Source organism: Dromaius novaehollandiae, chromosome 3 (assembly GCF_036370855.1).
Source record: "Dromaius novaehollandiae isolate bDroNov1 chromosome 3, bDroNov1.hap1, whole genome shotgun sequence".
NCBI lineage: Eukaryota > Metazoa > Chordata > Aves > Casuariiformes > Dromaiidae > Dromaius > Dromaius novaehollandiae.
Window position 1 is genome coordinate 72,570,657 of NC_088100.1, and position 22,612 is coordinate 72,593,268.

The 22,612-nt window shown below is 39.2% G+C and overlaps 1 protein-coding gene across 1 annotated transcript in view; it reads right to left on the reverse strand.

Moving 5' to 3' along the window:
• Positions 1-22,612, reverse strand: part of UST (uronyl 2-sulfotransferase) — a 175,194-nt gene that overhangs the window by 77,514 nt on the left and 75,068 nt on the right. The window contains exons 3-4 of the mRNA XM_026100281.2: positions 11,902-12,057; positions 4,078-4,157 (exon numbers count right to left, since the gene is read on the reverse strand). Of these exons, the coding sequence (XP_025956066.1) occupies positions 4,078-4,157; positions 11,902-12,057 (236 nt within the window). The remainder of the gene's footprint in view (positions 1-4,077; positions 4,158-11,901; positions 12,058-22,612) is intronic.

Sequence of the window (22,612 nt, forward strand, 5' to 3'; positions counted from 1 at the left end):
AGAAGCCAGAGGAACTCACATCAGAAATTAGCCAGAATAATTTAACAACAAAGCTGACAGACAACTGGAAGACAGTAGCAAAGGAAGTCGCAGAGGCACTATAACCTGATGCCTTCAAATGCAGCTTGGATGCTTTTATAGAAGATGTCTAAGAATTATACATATTTTCCAGTCGAGAGCTGTAAATCATACACCAGGCTAGCCTCTTTAGCAACAGCCAGTATGAAACTGAAAAGCATTTAAAAATTGCTTTTAAACTAAACATTTACCTCTGCATATGGGAACATTTCAAAGTAGGGTTATTAGAAGAAAGCCAGGCGTGGAGAGGGCAGTCCAGCAGTTAAGATTAAACGAGCAAGATGAAGATCAGAAAGCCATAATGAAAAGCTTCATCCAGCAATCACAAGCAAAAGAGAACTCAGCAAACATCCACCACCACTCAAAATCACTCCTAAATGGATGGAATTGACCCTTCTCAGGCACTGGGATGTCTCCCTAAATTAGGCATATCTGCACTGAATTGACTGGGAACAGAAGCTGCAAAACACTGGGAAAAAAACCCTTTTCTTCGACTGGTTGGTGACAAGCACGATGCAAAAGTTCACTTATACCAAAAGAACAGCAAGGAGCATTTTTATTTTTGCCTTCTATTTGAAGCTGCAATTAATTAGATCTATGCCAGTATAAATTTACATAAGATTTGCTTTAATGCGTCCTCCTAAGACTAGTCTTTTTGTCTGCCTTTTTGCACTTTTTTGGATTGAGGAAAAATAAGACCAAAATAAAGAAAGCAAAGAAAGTAGGAGAGTAAATGAAGATTCATTACTGCAGCTGAACCAGCAGACACTCTTAAAGCATTGTTTGAAAAGAGGAGAAAAAGTCCCTGGCAAGCATTCATGTTGGGGTGAGATTTTCAACTTATTAGAATTTTATTCAGCAAAACTAATGGTGCCTCTGAAAAATGCATGTGCTCAAATTCACCAGTGAGCTAAGGCTTAGTTCAGTTCCACAGGACGAGATCTTTTCTGGAAAGAAGATAAAGACCCGTTTTCCAGCTTGAAAACAATTTAAACAGTGTAAGTAAATGCCATGCTGTTTTTCTAAATAATGAGGGTGCTTAAGAGCTGACAGGTTTATAAGCAGGTGCAGGGTAGAAAGGGGAAAACACAAGTGATTTTTCATTGCTATTATGTGTATCAGTGACATTAACAAAAAACGAAGTTTATTTCTCTTACGACTGTTTGGGAAGTCTCAGAGGCACCAGTAACTGAAGTTGGAGCAGACTCCTGTTTTGCAGGACTCTGCTTACGCTTTCTCTGCTTATCTAATACCTCCACGCTCAGTGATGTGCTCTGAAGTGCTTAGGGCAACTCCCAAGGATCCTGAAAGGACTGGAATAAGAAAGTCTATGCTGAGTAGAAGTGACTCCTTTTGTCCTGGCAGTAACCTTGAGGGTTACTGAAAGAGCAGTGAAGATAACACGCCTTCTGTTCACTACCTGCCTGCCAGTCTGATAAAATGCAGGAGGAAGGAGCAGAAAGCTTCCTGCAAGCAGAAGGCTGGTTTCAGAGGTATAAGATGCCAAACAACTGAAGTCAGGCTGGTCACTGGACTCATGTCCAGGATCGCTGCCCCTGCAGAAGCCTGCGCTCTCCAGTAAAAGCTGTGGCGCAGTGCCGTGAGGAAAGCCTCCAGCCTTCCCCTGTGCAGGAACAAGGCTTTCCATCAGTGTGGTATTTGTCACTTGGGGCAGCTTTGGGTCTTTTACAAATTTGAAGCTTCCTCAGTCTGTAGTCAGGAATAAATTGTCACTTCTCCTACCTGTTCTTGTGTAGCAGTCCCGCTACCCACTGCACTGGTTTCTGACTAACAAGTAGCAAACTCGCAGTCAGACCCCCAAATTAATATCTTGACGCTCTTTCTTTTCGTTTCCGGGGTACTACACAGCTTTTATGTTCAGCTGCCAAAAAAGCTAGGGCAAATGGGAAGAACCATACTCCACAGACAATTTGAGCTGAGTTATTCACTACAGATGGACTATAAAGAAATGAAATTTCAAAAAACAAGTGAAAGTAGACTGCTTTCACAATACTGTGTTATTTATAATGCCTGTTTAAATCACATTCTTGAAATTTCTGCATATTCAGTACTTGACACTCCACATCCTTATGAAATGCACAGTTTAAAGAAAAAAAGAAAAGCCCTAGAACTAAGGAACAGAGAAAAAAATCCAACATGCTACTTCATTAGCGGGTATAACACTATCAAGAGATTTTGAAATTAAAGACTAAAGCTCTGGTTCACATGTGTTTAATGTACCAAAAAATACTAGAAAGAGATAAACCAAAAGTAAGCAATGTTGATGCACTTCAGTGATGTCTCATTTAAAAGACTCATCAGCCTTTTCACTAATGTACAGCCACTAGTTAAACCAAGTGTCCCTCTTTTAATTTAAATAGGTAAACTTGTATTTTTCAATTTTGCAACTAACAGCAAAAAAGGAAGCTGCAAATATTTTCTATTTCAATATATTTTCAAAATTTTACATTTACATTGGAAGAAAAACATAGAGATTTCATCGTAAGCATACACTGCACAGGAAACATGCTACCTATGTGACAAGGAAGTACCATATTTAGAGTAAATGGCATCCTAGGAGGAGCAAGAGGTAACAATGTTCATCTCTTTTTCATGTGTCTAATGCTGTGTACCATCTCTGAAAAATCAGTATGATCAAAACACCCCTTTGCCCCTCAGGCATGCTATTTGTTTGATCCTGGATTTTGGCAGGGAGAAGAGATGATTTACCAAGATGTGAAGTCCTATCCTAATGAATGTTTGAAAATAATGTATTAGAAATGGAACTCTCATAAAACAGAGAACACGGAAGATCAGAATTTTGTTTAAATCATCAGGTTTTCATGTATTGAAATCATGCCTACAGTTGGTTGTAGGGCAAGTGAACTTTCAATTGCTCAAAATGTTTTCATTTTCTTAAAAAAAAAAGTATTAAAAAAATCCATTTAAATGTTTGGCATTTTTTTACCACACTCTACCCATGCCTGAAGCCACATATTCGAAGTACATGAACTAACATTACTGCATACAAAAAAAATGCTGGGAAGTTAGGCAAGCTCTTGCAAAGACCTCTAGAAAATCCACACTTCTACAGAAATTCTTTTATCTAAGTACCAAGAGTCTAACCTAGTGGCACAGATGGCATGGTTCCTGAATGTAATTTTCAAATGAAATTTAAAGCTTGGGCAGTAACCATCTGCAGTCAGCTTTAACCTCTGTATCCTGGCTAACTGCTAACTGGCATACCTCATCCTGCACCCTTCCAAAAATTCCTCTGAAGTTTCATCCAAATTCAATTTTCTTCACATTCTATGCTATAAATGCCTCTAGAGTCTTGCTGTGTACTTTTAAATAGCTGTTACATTTTATGCAAGATGGGACTGCACTCCCATGATACAGAGCATAATTTTCGTGAATGGTTTATAAATACCCCTGTATCCTGTGGATGGGGGACTATTTTGTCTGTACAAAAATATAAGCTAAATGGGTGAAAAATCATTCCCTTTACAAAATTAATGAACTTGGTGAAGTCCCATTGTCAGATACTATGTATAGGTAGAATATCCACAACACGCGCAGCCACTTTTAAAACATGAGCCAGTTTTAAAACAAGAGCACACAGTTTAAAGGCTGAAGTTAGTATCATATGCCTTGTTAGCACTACCTTCAAAGTACTCGGCATCAATTGGAAATCTGACAGGAACTCCGTTAGCATAAGCTATGCTATATACATGTTGGCTGGAAATGTTATAAACCAAGACACTCTGTGTAGCAAGAAGCATGCAACAGCATTCTGGCTTTTCAAAAACATACTGTACATAACTGTTCTGTAGGCAAAAATACCACAGGCAAAAACTTCTGAACGTTACTTCCAGTGCCAGAAAGGACAAAAAGTAGTTCACTGTATTGTTTATATTTGAAAAAGAAGGGAAAGCGTTCTGTATATTACAAATTAATATATATCAACCAAAAAGCTTTTTAACTGAATAAATGCCTTACCTTGAGAAGTTGAGGAAATGAACATGTCTAGTGAATAAATAGGGCTGCTCAGCAGTGCTTATGTTTTTAATCAATTCCATCTAAAAAGAATTAACAAATCAAATTTTCCATGTTATGTCAATGCACATTTTGAGACAAATATAACTCTCAGAAAACAAATAACGATGTAATTTTCAAGCCCAGAATTACTCAGGAATTCCTCATCCACTATCCCTCCCAAACTATGATGGTAACTAAAATCAAGATAGCACTGTTGTTATTGCATGCCTATGCAAGAAAAGTTAAAATGCAGACACCATCATACTCTCATGGGGCTTACATGCTTCCAGAAGCTGGTATCAGTTTAAAGAAGGGCTTAAACCAAAGGAAAAATCTAAACTCTACCTAAACCCGCATCAGAATTTTGCAAATGGCAGCTACCTTCTCGAGATACTGGCTCTACTAAGCAGACCACCAAAATGTAAAATGTCTGAAACCATGCCAGAAAGCGGGAGCAGAGGCAATGAACATTTTCACGTAACAATAAAAATTCCTAACCTTGCCATAACACTGTGTGGTTGTTTGCCTGTTTAAATATACAAAACATTCCTTCCACTATGACAGAAAATTAAGAATATGAATCTAACCTGCATTTTTGGAAAGATGATGCTAAGCTGTAGTTCAGGTGCATTCACAGCATTTTAGTTTTGTTTTAAAAATTAAATTATTTAAATTTTGCATTAAAAAAGATAATTAAAATGTTGTCATGTAAGCGGCATATACTGAAGACCACATTCCAAGGATATGAACACGTATTTTGTGCAAGCCCAACTCCAGCTGCAAGAATATTCCAAGGCATGTCAGGGAACTGAAAGCATTAAGTGGAGCAAAGTGCTACAAAGTTGAACCATTCTCATCAATTTTCCTTCCTCACTTTTACTCTCCTAAGATTTTCTTTTCAGTAGCATCTGTTCTATGGTCAAATGCAGGCTGTACTATGGACACTGAACACAAATGCATTTGAAACTCACAGTATGTTTATTGAATTTTACAGCCTGAGTAGTAGAAAAAAAATACAGAAAATAACAGAAATTCATAGCTGGGGGGGGGGGGGGGGGCAAGAAAAGATGACCTAAACTTCCTGATTTGGATCATGTCAAGTTGTGTACAATTGGATCATGTTCAGTTCATGTATAAACACCATTAAAAATATTAATTTAAATGTTATAGCTGACATAGTAAAAATAAGGAGAAGCATAGGGTCCAGCCCATTAAGTGGTCAAGATAAGCTGACTGGTGTGCAATCAGTAACTGCACTAAAAAGCCCTGAAGAACTTCGTGGAAAATGATGTCCATGCCATACAAACTTACAAACTACATTTAAGGGACATCAATCAATATTTTTCTTACATTCCCCAGTTTTGACATGCTGTATTTTGCCATAGCTTACTTTGTGCGTCACATTTTACTGCTTATCAGCTCTTTTTCTTTTTTCTGAGACACATATCCTATCTTCTTCTTTCAGACAAGACAAACTGTGGCCATTTAACTTCTGGGACGGAATGAAAGAGTGCACACACAAATAGTCTCTTCCCGCCCTTCTTCTGCCCTCAACAATTGTATACACGTACACATACGAGAAGCACTGAAGCAAAGAGTTTGTCTGTGTATCTTCTCCGGATGGGCCTCTTTCTGTCAAACTAGCTCAAGTGTATCAAACTTTAGGTCTATTTCCCCAGGCTTCAGCCCCCGAAATGCTATAAACCCAAGGGAATGGAACAAACAGAGGAGGAGACTGAAAGAAAGATAACATGAAAGAAAAAAGACAGAGAAAAGATGCTTGAGAAAAAAAAAACAGGAAGAGGTGAAGATGCTCCCCTAGCTTTAATTAGTCATATCTAGACACTGACTGATCCAAATATAAACAAGTCTTTACACAGCTCCTTTATTAAAATAAAATGCTATGAGAAGGAAATTCATAAAAATAAAGAACAAAACTTGACTAGGTCAGAATTAGAAAGCCCAGGACACCTTGCAACAACTGTCATAAAAAAAAAATTGAGTATATTTCATTAATAAGACAAAGGCTTTTCTACCAAACTGAATGAGCTGACAGTTTTTTAGGACTGGTAACTCTTTTTGCTGAAAAATGATACTCACTCATCTTGCTTCCAGAATGAAACAGAAGAAAGACTCCAAAGGCTAGATATCAGATGTCTCACATTGGAGTCTTTTTGTTTTTTTCCATAGTATAAACGTGGAGATGTAAAAATAGTATGAACATACAAAGTAGTCGCACTGAGGTTTAAAAACACAGGCAGCTTTAAAATAATAACGACAAATAAATGCGTGTGTGTCTGTATGTGTATGTGTAAAGGTTATAAAGTACCACAGGAGCCTGCCTTTTGTCATGTCCCCATGACTAGTAACAATTTGCTAGCACCAAATTGACTCACATAAAATCTCACAACCTTTCACATGGTATATCACCTGATCTAAGTGTCAGGCTTGTGCACATCTGTGTGCTGGAGTAGCAGAGGTGCTGCTAGGTCAGAAATAAAGTGAGTCTGCAAAGATGCACATAGACAGTTGGACAGCATCTGTCTGCCTGTTTTTTTAAATTTTTTTTTATAGTTCTTGCTACCAAACTCAATCTCTTGAGCTATGATAATAACTTACTCCAAAACAGACACAGAGTTTTGTTTTGACTTTAAGTACCTTCATATTTAGACACTTACTGCTCAACTGGACTTGTAAGCAGATGTGGATAAAGTTGCACTGTGCATATGAACAAACAAGCTAAAAAACATTCTTTTAAAAACCCTGCCAAAAGGGTAAGTAAGGCTCAACAGAAACAACACACAGATGTCAGTAGGGAAAAATAAATAACTGTAATGGCTCACAGCCACATGTAAATTGTGGCCAGATTTCCCATGGGCCTCTCTCTCTCTCCCTCTCTTGGATCCCACTGTGCTGAACTGATTTCAACTTACAAGCCAAACGTATTGCTCAGGATCACCAAGCAATCAGCCTTCCTGCTAAGATGGTGCAAAAATAAATAAATAAATCTTCCATTATCTACCAGAAGAGTAAGCTCTCTAGTATTTCTCTTCTTTTTAAGGAGAGACAAGAAGGCTGGAGTAGAGGAGACAGAGAGAGGAAGAGCGAGTAGAGGATGAGAGTTGGGAAGAGAAGAGCAAGTAGATTTGGATGTAATGGGAGATGCAGGAGGAAGAGAGAGATGTAAGTACTGCTCATCTAGGAGACCTTTCCTAAACCATCATTACTTTGAAAAGATATGAAAAGGCACAAGCAGAAGATAAACTACCATGGCAAACGCAGGCAGGGTAGAGATGAGCAGAACATTTTTGCATTTGGCAGGAGAGGCTGTAAAAATAGCTGAGGGAAGACCAAATGGAGCACCTGCCCACGAGGATAACAGCTCGTAAAGAGCCATCTCTTCTTTCTCAGTGCTGCCACAATCTCTCCTGCAAGCATTTACTCAGGCTGTTTCAGTGAGACAGTGCTGAAAAGATAGTAATTTACTTTGGAAATGAACTAAATTGCACCAGATAGCTTAATGCTGCTGAACAAGGATCCAGGGAGAGGGGGAATGCCAGGACATGAAGCACATGTGGGGAGAGGCAGGTGCCGGCATCATGTGCAGGCTGGCCAGCCCCTGCCAGGGAGCCCACAGCGCTGCCCAAGGGCGACGGCAGAAAGGTAGAGAGTGCAGACAGCACAGTGAGGCTGTGCAGAGCTTGAAACAAAAGCAAGCAGTTGCAAAGACCTCCATGGCATGACCAACTGTGCTGATTTGCTGCCATTGCTAGAAATACCTGGGTTTTAAATACTCATTACGTGGCCAGAAAAACCCCGATTCTAAAAAGCACACTAAAACAGCAAATAATTGCAAGGAACACAGTCTTTTAGCCTAAATGCTGATTTGCTCCTTAGCAGAATATTTTGTTGCCACTGTGATTCCTTGCTTTAGTTTTCTTTCCAAACTTTTCTCTAAAATTCATTTTCTGCTCTGATTTTTAAGCACAACCTCTAAACAAGACCAGATCCATAAATAGAGACAACCCTGTAAAACACAAGCTCATTTTGAATTAAAGCCCACCTAAGCAAGAAAACCAAGAGGCAATACTCTAAGTTAAAAACTTTTTCCTTAGACTACTGTCCTATGCTACCATTGTAGGATCTTCAGTTGGCTATACTGAAGAAATCAGATCATAATGGCTCAGCTTCATCAGTGTATTTACTCTGTTGTTGCTGCATTTTAAACAACAATCCAGCAGATGGCACAGTGAATCGGCTCAGGGAGAAACTGGATGGGGCCCTCCCCTAAAGGAAAGAAACGTGGAGGATGGCATTGTTCCAACCACAGCATTGTTCCTGCAAAAAAACTACAGTCAGATTTGCAAGATAGGACACCTTCTTTCCCTCTTCTCTAAACTTTCAACCCCACTGTGTTGGCCTGCTCAGAGCCATTGCATTGTGTTAAGATTTGTAGCAGGTAAATTCCATTGGGAACAAAACAAACAAAAAAATCAGATAATGATGCTGCCTATAGATTTTTTTTTGGTTGGCCAAAATGCTGCCACTTTTTTAAACTGCTGTATTTCACTGTAATGGAATTCAAGATTGAAATGTATAAAACAGTAAGGAAATCGTGATTTTCCTAAGTGATGTCACCTGGATTACACTATGGTCTTTGCTAAGATTCATACAAGTAAAACAAAAAAGTTCACTGCCTCTGTCTCTCTTGTGCATTGTTTACTTTCTTCTCTTGGTTTCAGTCTCTACTGAAGGCATGTAGGATCCAGGAGACACAAGTATCTGCAGGCATTTAGTATATCACTTTCATCTTGGTTGAACTTCCTTTCCATAGAAAATTCACAACTGTGTCATCATCATAGGAATGTGATGGACCATAGGAATGGACCTCCACTTTCATCTCTTAAAAATTTGGAATTGCTTCAAAAATTTCTTAAAGTCCCCAAGCTGTTATGGCAAATTTTCTGTCTTTATAAGCATTTAAGAAAAATTAGCAATGGATTATTAGTGTGTTAAACTTGAATTATATAGAAAACTGGCTGTCTGGGCAAAAGGATGGGTGGCAGAAGGAAATGATATAAGGACAAACTATCGATTACTCTTGTATGTAATCAGCTTTTGCATATTTTCAAGCATACTCATTCTTCCTTCTCCGAGTGCTAAGGAATTTGTCAGGGGGAGAAGAATTCATTGTGCATCAATGTGTGTGTCAATTTAAAGCCATGTTGATTACCTTGACTTTGTATACATGAATACTGCATACAGTTCATGTATTTAATTCAATTGAGAATATTTTTGCAAATAGCAAGGCACAAATGAACCCATCGGTTTCCAAAACCCACTCCCTTATGCCCACAGATGTTCAAAGGCTACACTTCTAATTGCTGGCAAACACACACAATTCGGGAAAATTTCTTAGTAGGAAGGAGACTGGAAAGGCAATGAGAATATGGATTCCAGTTATCTGCAATCTCTGTAGTCATAAAGAACACCTAAGTGCTTAACTTTATTTAACAATAGCAGACTACATAAGCTAAATATTTACATAAAGTCTTGGCTGGATCAGGGCTTTAACCAAACACAACACAGACAAATGACAGAAGGAACAGAGTAGTAGCATCTTGAGTAAGCAGCCCATGCTCATGCTGGGAGCCTGCAGCCCAGCTCAGATCACTTTCTTCTCATTCCAGTGCCTGGAGCCTGAGATCATCCCTTCTCTTAATTTCCACTTGTGTATATCACATTAAAGGTGGGAGAAGTAATTGATTTCTCATATTCTCAAAAAAAAGACAACAACCAAAAATATCTTAACCAACAGAACAGTTACTATCTCCATGCGTGTTTCCGGGTGATGAGCGGCACTTTTCAGCAGAAGTACTCATTAAATTACGAACCTATTGTAACTATGTAAATAAGCCATAAATTAGAATAAAGTGACTCAAGTTATAACAGGGCAATCTAGAGAGTAAATCTGCAGCTCTGTAGCAATATGTCCACCACCATCTGTGTTCTATCACATTTGCTGTCTCATAACCTAACAGCTTTTGTACTGCAAGAAATAATGCAGATATTTTTTGTCCATCAATGTATTTCTGGCATCAAAAATAAGTGTAGGCTACTCTGGGATTTTAATATCTAGGCTGGAGTATAGCATAGAAGATTGTTTACACGTGATCTTTTGTCATGCTTAACAATGGACAACCTGCCCAACAGCGCTGCAATGGAGGAGGTGACAAGGGTGAAGACGGGGGTTACTACTATCTTAAAGATTTTTAGGTTTTATGATACATCTCCCAGCCAATAAGCAATGAAATTTGATGAAGAATTTCTTCTTCAGAACAAGGCCCAAACAACCCAAAACACAAAGCCAATAATACCAAGAGAAATCCCCTATCTCATATCTGATAATTAAGTAGAAAAACGTAAAAGCAGACAAAGTAACTAAGCACACTGTGTAGCACAGGATCACTTGACCCTGACGCAGTGGGACTATTTTGCAACCTCCCGCAGGAACCGGGGCGGTGGTGGCAGCAGCTCGACACTCACAGGGATGCTGTGAGAGCTGCAGCTCAGGGCTCTGCTCCATCCCTCTGCTCGCTCAGCCGCAGCAGCTGCAGTGCAGGGGGCTGAGTGGGGGCAAAAGGTGGGGCTCCGGCCTTCTCCCACAGCCTTTCCCTGGAGAGGAGCCTTTCGCTTGAAATGAACTGACACATCTAAACAAACAAACGGGGAAACTTATGTTCATAAATGGGCTACAAAAGAATAACCCCTAACTACAGTACAATGTCACTGGTGGGCCCCACATCTGTATTTTGAGCATCACATCCTTTTGCGGCTTGTAGATTGCTAATCTCAGGAATGACGCAAGCTGTTACTGCAGCATCTACCTGAATCAGCAGATCAAAAGAACAGCTGTGGGCAAAGAACACACTTGTGTGTAAGGCATCTCACGAAATCTCTAGTGTCTGAGATTTCTCTGTTATTTGCATCAATACCTCCTGATGGCAGTGATACGTACAGTGGGTATATGTTTACCCTAAATACAGGTAAAGTTAAGTAACTGGGCCTTTTGTGGGATCAAAGGTGCAAAAACAGTGCTCTCTACCCCTTAAGAGAACATGAAAAGGGGTGTCTGGGGAGAGAGGTTTCACTGAGTGTTGCCTTGGTAAGGTGTGTATGATATTGTGAAAAAGGCAGCAGAGGAAGATGCTGGGATAGGATCAAGAAAGTGTGAGACTAGAGCAACTCAGGTTAGCATAGCCCTGAGAAACAACTTTTTGAAGCAAGTAATGACTCAAAGCAAATGAAGAACGTGAGCAAAGAAATTGTGGCTATTTTTTAATTCCTGCTCTACTTAAGGACATCCAAGCCAGGCCTGAATAAGCTGGCATGTCTATATGGTAAATGGCTGTGTCCTGCAAATATATTAACGCAGGTCCCAGAAGTTGCTAGTGCCGAACTCCACTCACAGTAATCTTCTTGCCTCTCTGCTGAACCAACTAACGCTGGACTGAGAACTGCTATGTAGACTACATTCAAGAGCTGTCTCATTTGCAGTTAGCTTTTCTGGTAGCTCTCCATATCATGCTGCTCATGGCTCTACCATCCATTTCTCCTATTAATAGAAGCCACTCAAAGGATAACTGTGAACATTCTGGCTGATTACTCAGGCGAAAGAAGTAATACATAGCCTTTCAATATGATTTCTGCTAGTGTACCCCTTTGTTTCACAGTTTCAGAAGTATAATAAGAAAACAGCATCTAAGGTGACCAGGAATAACTTACCTGTTCATTTTTGGTAAGTCTTGTTTTGTTATGAATGTCAGATGTAACCAGGTTGAATCCATGTTTTTCTGATAAAATTCTCAGAAGCAAAACCACAGTTCGACTCCCACACTTTCCAACTCTGTTGTAGACCACCTGGCTGGGGAAAGGAAGTACCTAAATAAAGATTGAAAAAAACCGGAGTCAGTAGATTGATATTTTTGTTTCTATGTACCTCAGACACAGAATACTTTGGCTAAAGGCCAACAGACACGTACAGGAGAATTTCTAGGACTCTGCCCAGCTAAGAAGCATTCAGTTCCACCAGCAAGTTATAAACTCTTCCAAATAAAGGGCTAACACATGGCTCAGGAGATGGCAAACAGAGAGTTCCCCCTCTATCACCCAATTTAAAGCAACAGCTCAGGTCAGTAGTGATCTCAGAAACACTAAGCCACTGCTGATGACTTCTGCTGAAGATGATGATGGGCTTAAGCTTGTTGCTTGTAACCTCATCACAAACAGCTTTAGTTGACTGGCTCCATACAAAGAACAAAGAGCAACGAATGCTTGCTACAGTTTGGCAATTCGAAGTGAAGTTGACATAATGCAAGAGGAATGCCTGAGTTGCAAAACTTCAGCTTAAAAGGGGGGGAAAAAAAAAGCAACAACTAATTGGATAGAGCTAAATGAATTGACTGTTTGAATTCAAAACACAAACATAAATCTTAAAGAGACATAAATCTTAAAGAGACTTAGAGAACAAACTATGACACTGGCTATATGCGTACTTGTGAATTAAACAACGCCTGAAACCATGGGCCGGCCTTGAGGCCAACTAGCACAGTCTGATCATATCCGTACTGTTAAAATCCATTAAACCTCAAAACAGAACAGGCACATCCAACCTGGCTACTGGGAATGATCCCCGGCCCATGCTAATTCTTGAACCATGCTCTTCTCCCTGCTTGAGATAGTGCAAGTTGACTTAGGCTAGAACCATACCAAGGACTATTGCAGTAATTTAACAGAATAGGCAACTGAGTTCCTGGGCCTGGGCCTGGCACTGTAGACATAACTGCTGTTTACCAAACAGTGTCTCTTTGAAGCTGGAGGTTAGTTTCCTTTTCTGCCCCAAAACCACAAGATAAAAAGTAGAAAAATGTGAAACTTCTCTCAGTAATTTCTCAGGCAGAACTTCCTACTGTATTTTGGCAACAGTAGATAATGAAATTTATTACTGCCTTCAAGGCAAAGACAGAAAGGCTGGGGGTGCGTGTGGGGTATGTGGGTGGCTATATTAGTATTTTTGCGAAGCACAGCTATCAGAGCTGCTTAGAAGACACTTTTAGACAGCTTGGGTTTTCCAGAAGAGACGTGCTTCAAAAATAAGCATAGTAACATCTCACTGAGGATGCTTTGTACACTAGACTAACAGTAAATTCAGCATTTCTTTACACTAAGGAGTTGTATTGCCAGATGCTCAACTTAGAGCAATCCCAGCAATAATAACATCAGCAGCTCAGGGAGACAGTTTGATTTGAACTGCAAGTCACACAGGGAAAGATAACAGTTTTACAGTCAGAATTTTCAGGGATGGAAGAAGAGGAAAACAGAGAGGTAAATTTGTCATTATGGCTTGTGGAGATAAAGGACAATAGTACATGAAAATCATGAAGGCTATGATTATCACAAATTAAGTGAGGAATTATGGCCACAACTGTCTGCACCTAAAGCAAAATGGTACCAAATTTCAGGATTATTAAGTGTCTTGAGTACAGAATCAAACAGCTACCTACAACAAACAGGCTTGCCAAACTGAGATTTCCTTTGACAGCGCATGAATATCTGGCTCTGCTGGGTGGAGAGAATTCTTCTCTTGGTTGTTTCCTTTCAAATAGGAGTCAGGAAAAAGGCTGTTGATTACTTCTCCAAATGAATATTTGAGAAACACTTTTCATTAATTGCCAGATTAAAAACTGAAATTCATGAAGTTTGTTTCCACACATTTGCACCAGCTGTTTTCCCCATTTATGCCTTTGAGGTAACACAATCAGTGCCATTAGCTTTTATAAACTGCACACTGAAGTATAACAACACTGTTCTACAGTTAGCTTTGGACTGATCTTCTAAATACCATATATGGCCTGTTAAAATTCAGAGCTTTTTCACTCACTTTCATTTTTGCTACTGGAGTCTTAATCATTTGCTTGGAGTCAATGATGCCAGTGCTGTGCCAAGAGCGCAGCAGTGCTTCCACTGTGCTGTCCTCACTGCGCTCCCTTCCTTTTCCCCAAAACCCTTCTCTCACTAATATACAACAAACAGAATTTGTACAACAGAGAAACAAAGCTTCCTTTTCTCAGATAATCTAGCAAAACTAACTTTGTATTCATTCAGCAGTTCTGATTTCTTCAGTGATGTTGAGAAAAGTTCACTGCTTCTCATCCCTTACATATTGTATGCTAATTTTAGCTATTCCCTTAACAAAGCTCTTCTAGCTCCTAATTTCAGCTAGTCCTTATTGGTAATGAAGGCAGCAAGATCTACCAAGCACTGACCTTTGCCCACACCTATGTAGTGTTTCTGCTCAGGGTCCCAGTCCCTTAACTCCGTATCAGCCCCTCTTGGAACTCAGATCCTCAAAATGCAAGACAACACATTTTATTGTACTTGTTACCACCAAAATGCTACCACTGCCTGATTTCTCCAGTTTCCTTGACTTAGGCTGGTTACCAGAGCAAAATGAGGAAGAAGATAGCATTATGTTTCAGGCATCTATTTTGCATAACCATTCTTGAAAACTGGAAGATGAGAAAATGAGAATAGTAATTCACAGTTCTAAAGTAAGTTAGATGAAGTCTTATTTTGTTGCTGACTGATTGCCATGGCCATTCTTTCAGTAAAAGGCATTCTGAAATCACATGACTGCATTAGTCAAAGCCTTAGTATATGGCAGCATCATCTTATAACATAGACCACGAGGCATCTGTTGTTAGGCCTTTAAATTGGCTAACATTGCCAGGAAGTCACAGTTTCACCTACAGCAAGCAATAAATAGGAGTGCTCTTAGTGAAGAAAATTATTTGCAACACCTATGCCATGACTCAATGGTTGCTTCTGTTAAGAAATCAGTGATCTAAAATCACTTGCATGTCATTTTTAGCTAAGTTAACAATTGGAAATCAAAGAATTAAGTTCTGTGTGTATCAGAAGAAATATATATAGCACTCATTCAAGGAAAGCTCATTTTTCTATTACAAAGATTGTGCAAAATGTTTCCTGATACAGGATCTGAATCATGGTTCTAGGGAACGTGTTCAGCACAAGGGTAATGCACCAAAGTAATGGTGTGTTTCAAGCAATAGTTACTTTTGCTCTGTGCAATCATTTTCTCCCAGGATTGCTGTCATAAGAGCAGCCAGAAGAGGCATATGGGCTTCTGGCAGTATGTGAGCAGCTAATAGATCTTCATCAGGCAAGCAGAATGATTCCTCAAGCAATCCTTCAGCTTACTTTCAAAGAGGATTGCAAATTAGAATGAAAATTAAATGGAGAAATCTGGATACCCTTATATATAATGTGAACATATTGAGTTATTTATGGTACTTTGCTACCACCAATACACTTCATGACCAAAAAAAAAAAATTAATGTTATTTCTGGTAACAATGTTTATGATAATTTAATACCTGATTGCTTCACTGCTACATATCTATGAAAGCTGCCATTCTCCAAATTATTTGAGTGATTTGAGTGATTCTCCAGTTATTTGGTGATTGCTGTCTTGGTTGAGCCTTCAAAACTGAAGGACATCACATCTGTCCGTTCAGCAAGTGAACCTGGGCCTCCCAGGCCTCACATAAAACCCACATAACACACAACTGCCTCTGAACTGAAAAATCCCAGCTTCAATGACTAGAGAACTCCAAAGGTGATGGATGTAACATCTGTAGGCTATAGCTGCAGCTAACCTTCTCCAAAACAACTGCTAACAATATCTGAAAGGTTAACATTGAACACATTTTATAATTTTGAATACAACTGCAGGTACATCATCATGAAAGATTTTCTGTAAGAATGCCAATGAGTGATATTCTGGACCATCTGCTTTCTATTTGTTTGTACAACAAAATCAGCAATGTACACTTGCCGTGTACACCAACTGCATGTGAAAAGAAGCCTGACAAGCTGCATTGTGCTCAAACCCAATTCCCTCCTCCACGGCTACAAAAAGCTACTTTTTAAGTTACTTCAGTAGTCTGACCACAGAGATATTGTTGGATGGTTGACAGTCATGAAGCTAAAAATCTACCAGAAGGACAGTGCACTTGTGTTGGTATCTGTAGCAGGCCTTCTCACCTCAGGGAAGGGTGAAGGAAATTTGGCACACATTGGCCAAAGCATTTGCCACGGCTCTGCAGTACTGTCCACAGAACAACATTGTGACTTGTGGAATGAGTTTTTCCTCTGCTCACACATACCCTTTTGGCATACTTTGCTGGGCAAGTATGTAAAAGTCTTTAAGAAAAACAGTCTCATTAAGCAGATGCTGACGAGTACCCATGGAGGAGCAAGAGCTCATACAGCGTATGTTTGTGCAGTGCCTAGCACCCTGGAAATACAATAAATGACCAGAGTTTGTAAGGCTATGGAAATGTTAATTGATGCATCATAATTATCGACCACTTTGATTTGCATAGCAGAGTTGCACTTTGCAATATAGCAAGCAAAAATTTTTCCTCATTGGTACATCATTTTAAGTAGAATTTCACTGTACTCTGATTATATGCAAGTTCCAACAATTAAAGCCCTGATTTGATTAGCCATTAACTTTGGATGAATCTTACCAATACCATACCAAAAAAGAAAAAAAGAAAAAAAGCAGGCCTTTAAAAAGTCTCTATTCTAGCTGCAAACCACTTTGCCAGCTAAAAAAACTACTAATGCTACCAAGTTTGGCCAGTTCTCACCTTTGTTTCTGAAACTCACCTTCTTACGTAACGCAACTGCATTCTGCACGTAGGTGATAACCATGGCAACAAATGAAAGAAGCCATAAGCAAATACTCAGTGCAGTCTAGTGATGACAAAGAAAACTGAAATAAAAGGCTATTATTTTCAGAAGACTTTTTAGTTTAAAGGAGGCCGATATATCAATGTCTTGACTGAATAAACATCAGAATCCACTTCTGTCCAAATCAGACAAGATGCAAGATAAGCCCTAGAGCTCTATGCTCCGTTTAAAAGCACACACTATTTAACCGTAACCCAAACTTCACCTGCAGCATTACTGAATATGGCTAGCTTTAAGGATTCACTGCTGAAGCTCTGCTAATATTTATCTGTTCATGTCACCATTCCACTTACACACCTAAATACACTAGAAAGCATGCCCAATACACAAAGTAAGGCAACACAGAGGCTTTTGATACTGAAGCAGGTATTTGTTTAATGTGATCAGTTCTTTTATGATGCTGTAAATCTGCTTTCTGCATTTTAGGAATCATCTAGAGTAATTTATAAGAAGAAATATGTCTGTCATAAACCTGTGTTTGTATCAAGCAGATCTAGAAACACAAGAAATGGAAAACCTTTAATTTAACAGAAAAACTTCTTTGTTTTCCCACTCACAATATGCACAACATCAAGAGTCAAACAATACATGGGATGGTGGCAGAGGGCTAACTTGAAAAGATGACTCCCATTATATCAGTAGAAACATGTATAAAAATGGCAGTTGGAGGCTCACTAAAGGCTAATTTGGTTTCATTTTATTTTACAATGAAAGCAGGTATCATATAGATTAACTACTGAGGTGATGCTCTGGCAACAAGATACTCATGTAACAACATACACAACTTCAAAATAATTACAGTGCAGCTTTATTGAGCACTGCATCAAAGCTCAGAGATAATATAAACAATTCAAACATATAATTCACTTAGGAGTTATATGAATTAGTAATTACAGCTATAAAAACGTAAATTCCACAGTATAATTATAACAGCTCTCTCCAAGGGTTTGAAAAGTTACATAACAATTTACTTATTTCAAACTGCGTGTTTTCTTGTTGTGTTCCACAGTTAAAGAAAACGATAAGAACTATTTCAAATGCAATGCAGGGGAAGAAAAAGTGAGATTATCCCACAGTGAATTTGCATTAAGAAGACTGTCAAGCAGCTCTGCAGGTCTACCAGTTTCAGGAGCTGAGCCACTTCTCAGAGGGCCTGACAGAATCCAGGTTTCCATTTTCAGTGGTGGCTTTGTCTTTGCACCATTTGAAAGACAGGCTGGATAACAACTTGCAGCATCAGTGATTCAGGGATCCAAACAAAAGTCTAAATCACTTCACTTTTCCTGGGTTAACAAAATCCAGTTTAATTTTGCAAATTTGCCAAAATTTACGAGCCCAGGCAAAATTTCCTTGGACAAATAAACTCATATGGAAGATACACATCCCTGAAAGCACTCCAATACCTGCACAAATTATGCAAGTAGGTGATCCACTCCTATGACCCCCTTCCTTATTCATGAGATGGGCTAGAAGTTGATGACAGGAACTGGCTTCTCCTTTCTGAGCAGACACTGATCTGTGGTCAGATAGTGCTCAGTGCCTATCGTGTGAATGAGGTCAATACACTCAGAAGTGGTAAGACCATAAAAACAGTCAAACATTTGCTTATGTCATGCACCTCGATGTAATATCAGATCTTCCCAGTTCAGTCTCTCTCTACATTTTCTTCCTGACCTGCTGAAATAGAATTGTATGAATTTAAGAAAAGGCCTGCTGGGCCAAACCAAAGGTCCACTTGGCCCACCAGCCATAGAAGATGGTCATTATGGAAAGCAGGCAACCTGACTGCCATCTACAGTCCATTTTTCTCCAGTACCCCTCGTACTCCTCCAGTATCCCCAAATACTGTATAACAGATGTTAGAAGGCACATCCCTGCCTATTCCCTTAAGAATTTCTTTCGCAACCTGCTATGTCAACAAATTCCAGAATTTTGTTTCCCAACGTGTACTTCATACCATCTTCTACTAATTTCAGTGAATACCATTTCTCATATTGTGGGTTTCATGAAGACAGATTATTCAGTTAACAGCTCTCAGATCTTCTTAGCTCTATCTGATGCCTCTTTTTCAGTGAGGTTTGTAACCGAGGGACTTGTGTCAGACCCTCACCTATTCCAGAAGACTCACGTAGATGTAGAGGTCCAAGACATTCCCATACCAGGCTTACACTGAGGGAGTGAATCAATACAACATCTATTGCTATTCACATAACATACATGCCTAGCATACACAGCAGCGGAAAGCAGTAATATACTGCTAAGCTAATCATGTCTCTGACTTCTATGGAATTACAGGACTTGGTAAATTCAATGCATACCCCTGCCATGCTTCAAAACAGAAGGGACAACTGAAACCTCTAAGACGCTGAACAGGCAGAGATGTAATCAGAGGAAAAACAGCAGGAGATGCAAGACAAGATCAAGCAGAAGACCAAATGGAAACCACCGCATGTGGACGAAGTGCTTTTGGTAGCAAACAGTTTCAGCCAGCACAGGCTTAGAGACCTGATTGACGTTGTTGCTGTTTTGCTAGTGAGACTGAACAGCTGGTGGGGGGGGGGAAGCAGGCATCAAAAGAACCAGTTATTTACTTTCCCAAAGGTACAACACAGACCTTCTAAAGCCCATGGCTAGCTAGAAACCATGCAGGCTTTGAAATAATGAACAAAGCAGTGGTCAACCACTGTTTATATTTATTGTAACTGGTTGTTCTTTCATAGGATTTTATGAACTGGTAGCAGAACAATACTTATGTTAGATCAACAGAATTCTCCCAGAGAAATATGAGACTAACATATGCTTCTCATAAGCAAAAACAAATCTGTCAGGGCCCACTGAAAGACAAACTCTGAGGCCAATAAGAGATAACATATTTCAAACATAACTTCAGAAATTACCCCCACAAAATTTCATTATAGACAAAAATCCCCTCTTTCTTGCACACTTTTCAAAACAACTACAAAAAAGAATTATTTATCACAAGGGTATGTCAGCAGAGAACATGACTGAAAAGTGAAACTAGAAAAAACAAAACAAAATAGATGACGTTAGCCTCCTTCATCCCTCTTTTAACTAAGCCACACAGATCCAGTAATGCCAAGTACTGTCACACTTAATTTCAGAGTTTAAAGATCTACCTGTACAGTACATTGACATGGGACAGAGACAAGCTTTTGAAACTAACCAACTCCAAAGTAGACTAGACAGCATAGTCTTCTCAGGGGGTGATTGAAAATACACCGGAAACCACAAGAAAGGTAATGGCAGGGTTTGCTTGTTTCCAAAGCTAGATAGCCAAATAGCTGCAATGGAGCATTGAAAATAAGCAGAAGAAACAGAAGGTTCTTCTGTTGCATATTCATTAAACAACTAATTCAACTGAGAAAGGATGACTTTTTTCAAAACAAAACATTTCATGGTTTTGTTACTATTGATGGATTTGGAAGAGTAAGTTAAAATATGTTCTCTAATGATTCAATATCCCTAAGTACTGAGATAAACTAAAAACATAAGCATGGAGTGCAAGCAGCAAAAGGAGACTGGATGCACACACAGTCCTTAAACTTATTAAGAATAAAGAAAAGCACAACTACAGTGTGTCCTCCACAGCTAATGATTCCTGACCTGTGCCACAGAACAGATCTGTACTGCTAATATCAAAACCTCCATTAATTTTTCTGGGATGAAGTGCTGTGACGTTACAAACCTAAAAAGAGCTCAGTCCATACATAGTAAAATCTGCCTGTTCAGTTTCAGATCATGCCCTATTAACAAGATATTTTGTCTATATTAGAGCAAATTGATACTACTATAAAATCAATAACAAGCTGTGAAAATTCTAAAGAAAAGAGCAAACAGCACATTCTCAAAGTTATGGCTGCACCTTGTCAGTGAATTTGTTTTTGCTCCTTTTATATTTTGTATTTCACAATGAAGCTGCAATTGCTCTCACTTTCCTACAACAGCAGCTTGCAGGTATGCAAAATCTCTGCTTCTGCAATCTGCTGCACCAGATTTCCAGTCAGAGAGAGCAGAGAATCAAGTTTATTTCAGGTGCAGGAAATCACAGCAATGTTTAAATTCAGCACATGGATGCGAAGAGGTTGGTAAAGAGCAGATGCTCTGTTAACTCAGCAGTTTCAAGAGGTCACTGATGTTAGACACCGTGCTGAGGTGTGAGCAGGACTCTTGGCTCTAATCACTCAGTTCTGCACAGTCCCAACTCCTTGTCCCATATAGAAGTGATGGCAGCTCTGGCTCCTCTCAGGGAAGAAGCAGATGAGATGTAATCACCCTACTGAACAGGTAAATGGCTCAGGGGGCTACAGCTGAACACCTGCTAGATGAACCAAGTCTTTTTCTTTAAGCCTGTCTTAACACAGCATGCTTTTCAACCTCTTCATTCTTCTTGCTTTCCTCTGCAGTTTGCAATTTGTTCACTTGTTCTTCTGAGACCAAAATTAGACGCAGTGCTCTATCTTGTCTCTCTAGCACCAAAGTAAGCTGAATAATTATCCTCCATAACTTGCAGATATCCCTTTTTAATACATCTCAGGATGACATTTAAAAAAAAATCAGAGTATGTGGGACTCTTTCTGGTATACAGTGTTGCAGAACAGAAAGCCATTTCTTCTTTCTTTTGCTTTAGCCTCTCTTTAGCCCTGCATGAGTGTACACAGGTTACAACAGAAAATGAAGAACAGGAAGACTGTCACTAGTTTTCTTCTGAAAAGCAGTGTTTTTGTCTCTTAGTTCTGAAGTTCAGCATGTTGTGCCAGTCCTCTTCCTGGCACCCATCTATCTCATGAAAAGGTAAGAAAAGATAAACGATGCAAGGAGATGGTTCACTGATGCTGGTATGTGTTGAGGGAACATGCATGAATTCAGGTAGGTTAAGAATTTTTCTGTCACTTTAATTACTCATTTTCCACCAAAAGGTTTTATATGTAGTGTCAAAAAACCCTTAGGCTGCAGAATTTGTGCAAGCCATATTTTAATTTCAGGGCAGCTTCACATTATATGAGACTTGGAACTGTAAGGTTTAAAACTACTGTTATTCCTTCCAAGGAAGGAACTTTGTAGGGTTTTGTAGACTCTGTGATGTGCTCAGAACACACTGGCACAGTTATTCTCTGTTTAAGCAGTAAATCCTATCACATCCAACCCACATGTTTATATTGGACACTTACAAAATGACAGATATTAAGTAGCTAAGCCTGGTTTTAAAACTTTTTATAATACATCATGGCACTGGAGTTCCCTTAAGTAACCTAGCTACCTTACATTAGTTTCTATGCTTCCAATGCAATATTCATGAATTCACCCAGGGAGCCAATAATACTGGTTTTGAATGTAATAAGTGGTAGACTAAAAAATTTATTCCTCTCTATGCATTTGTCTTTCTTCACATTAAAGTTTAACTCTTTATTCTCTATCATGGTTGACAATTTATTAGGCTGTAGCTCCTGCAACACATTGTCGCTTCACCTTCACCAAGGATCTGCCATACTGTCTCTCACGTTGCCCTCTTACCCTTTAGTTTAGGCCCACTTCAGTCACATTACATTTTAATGTTTCCAGCTTGGTCTTAATCAGGTTCATTTTTTCCACAGGCAATCTGCATACTTTGTAAGTCAATTGACTTATAAAGCATAAAA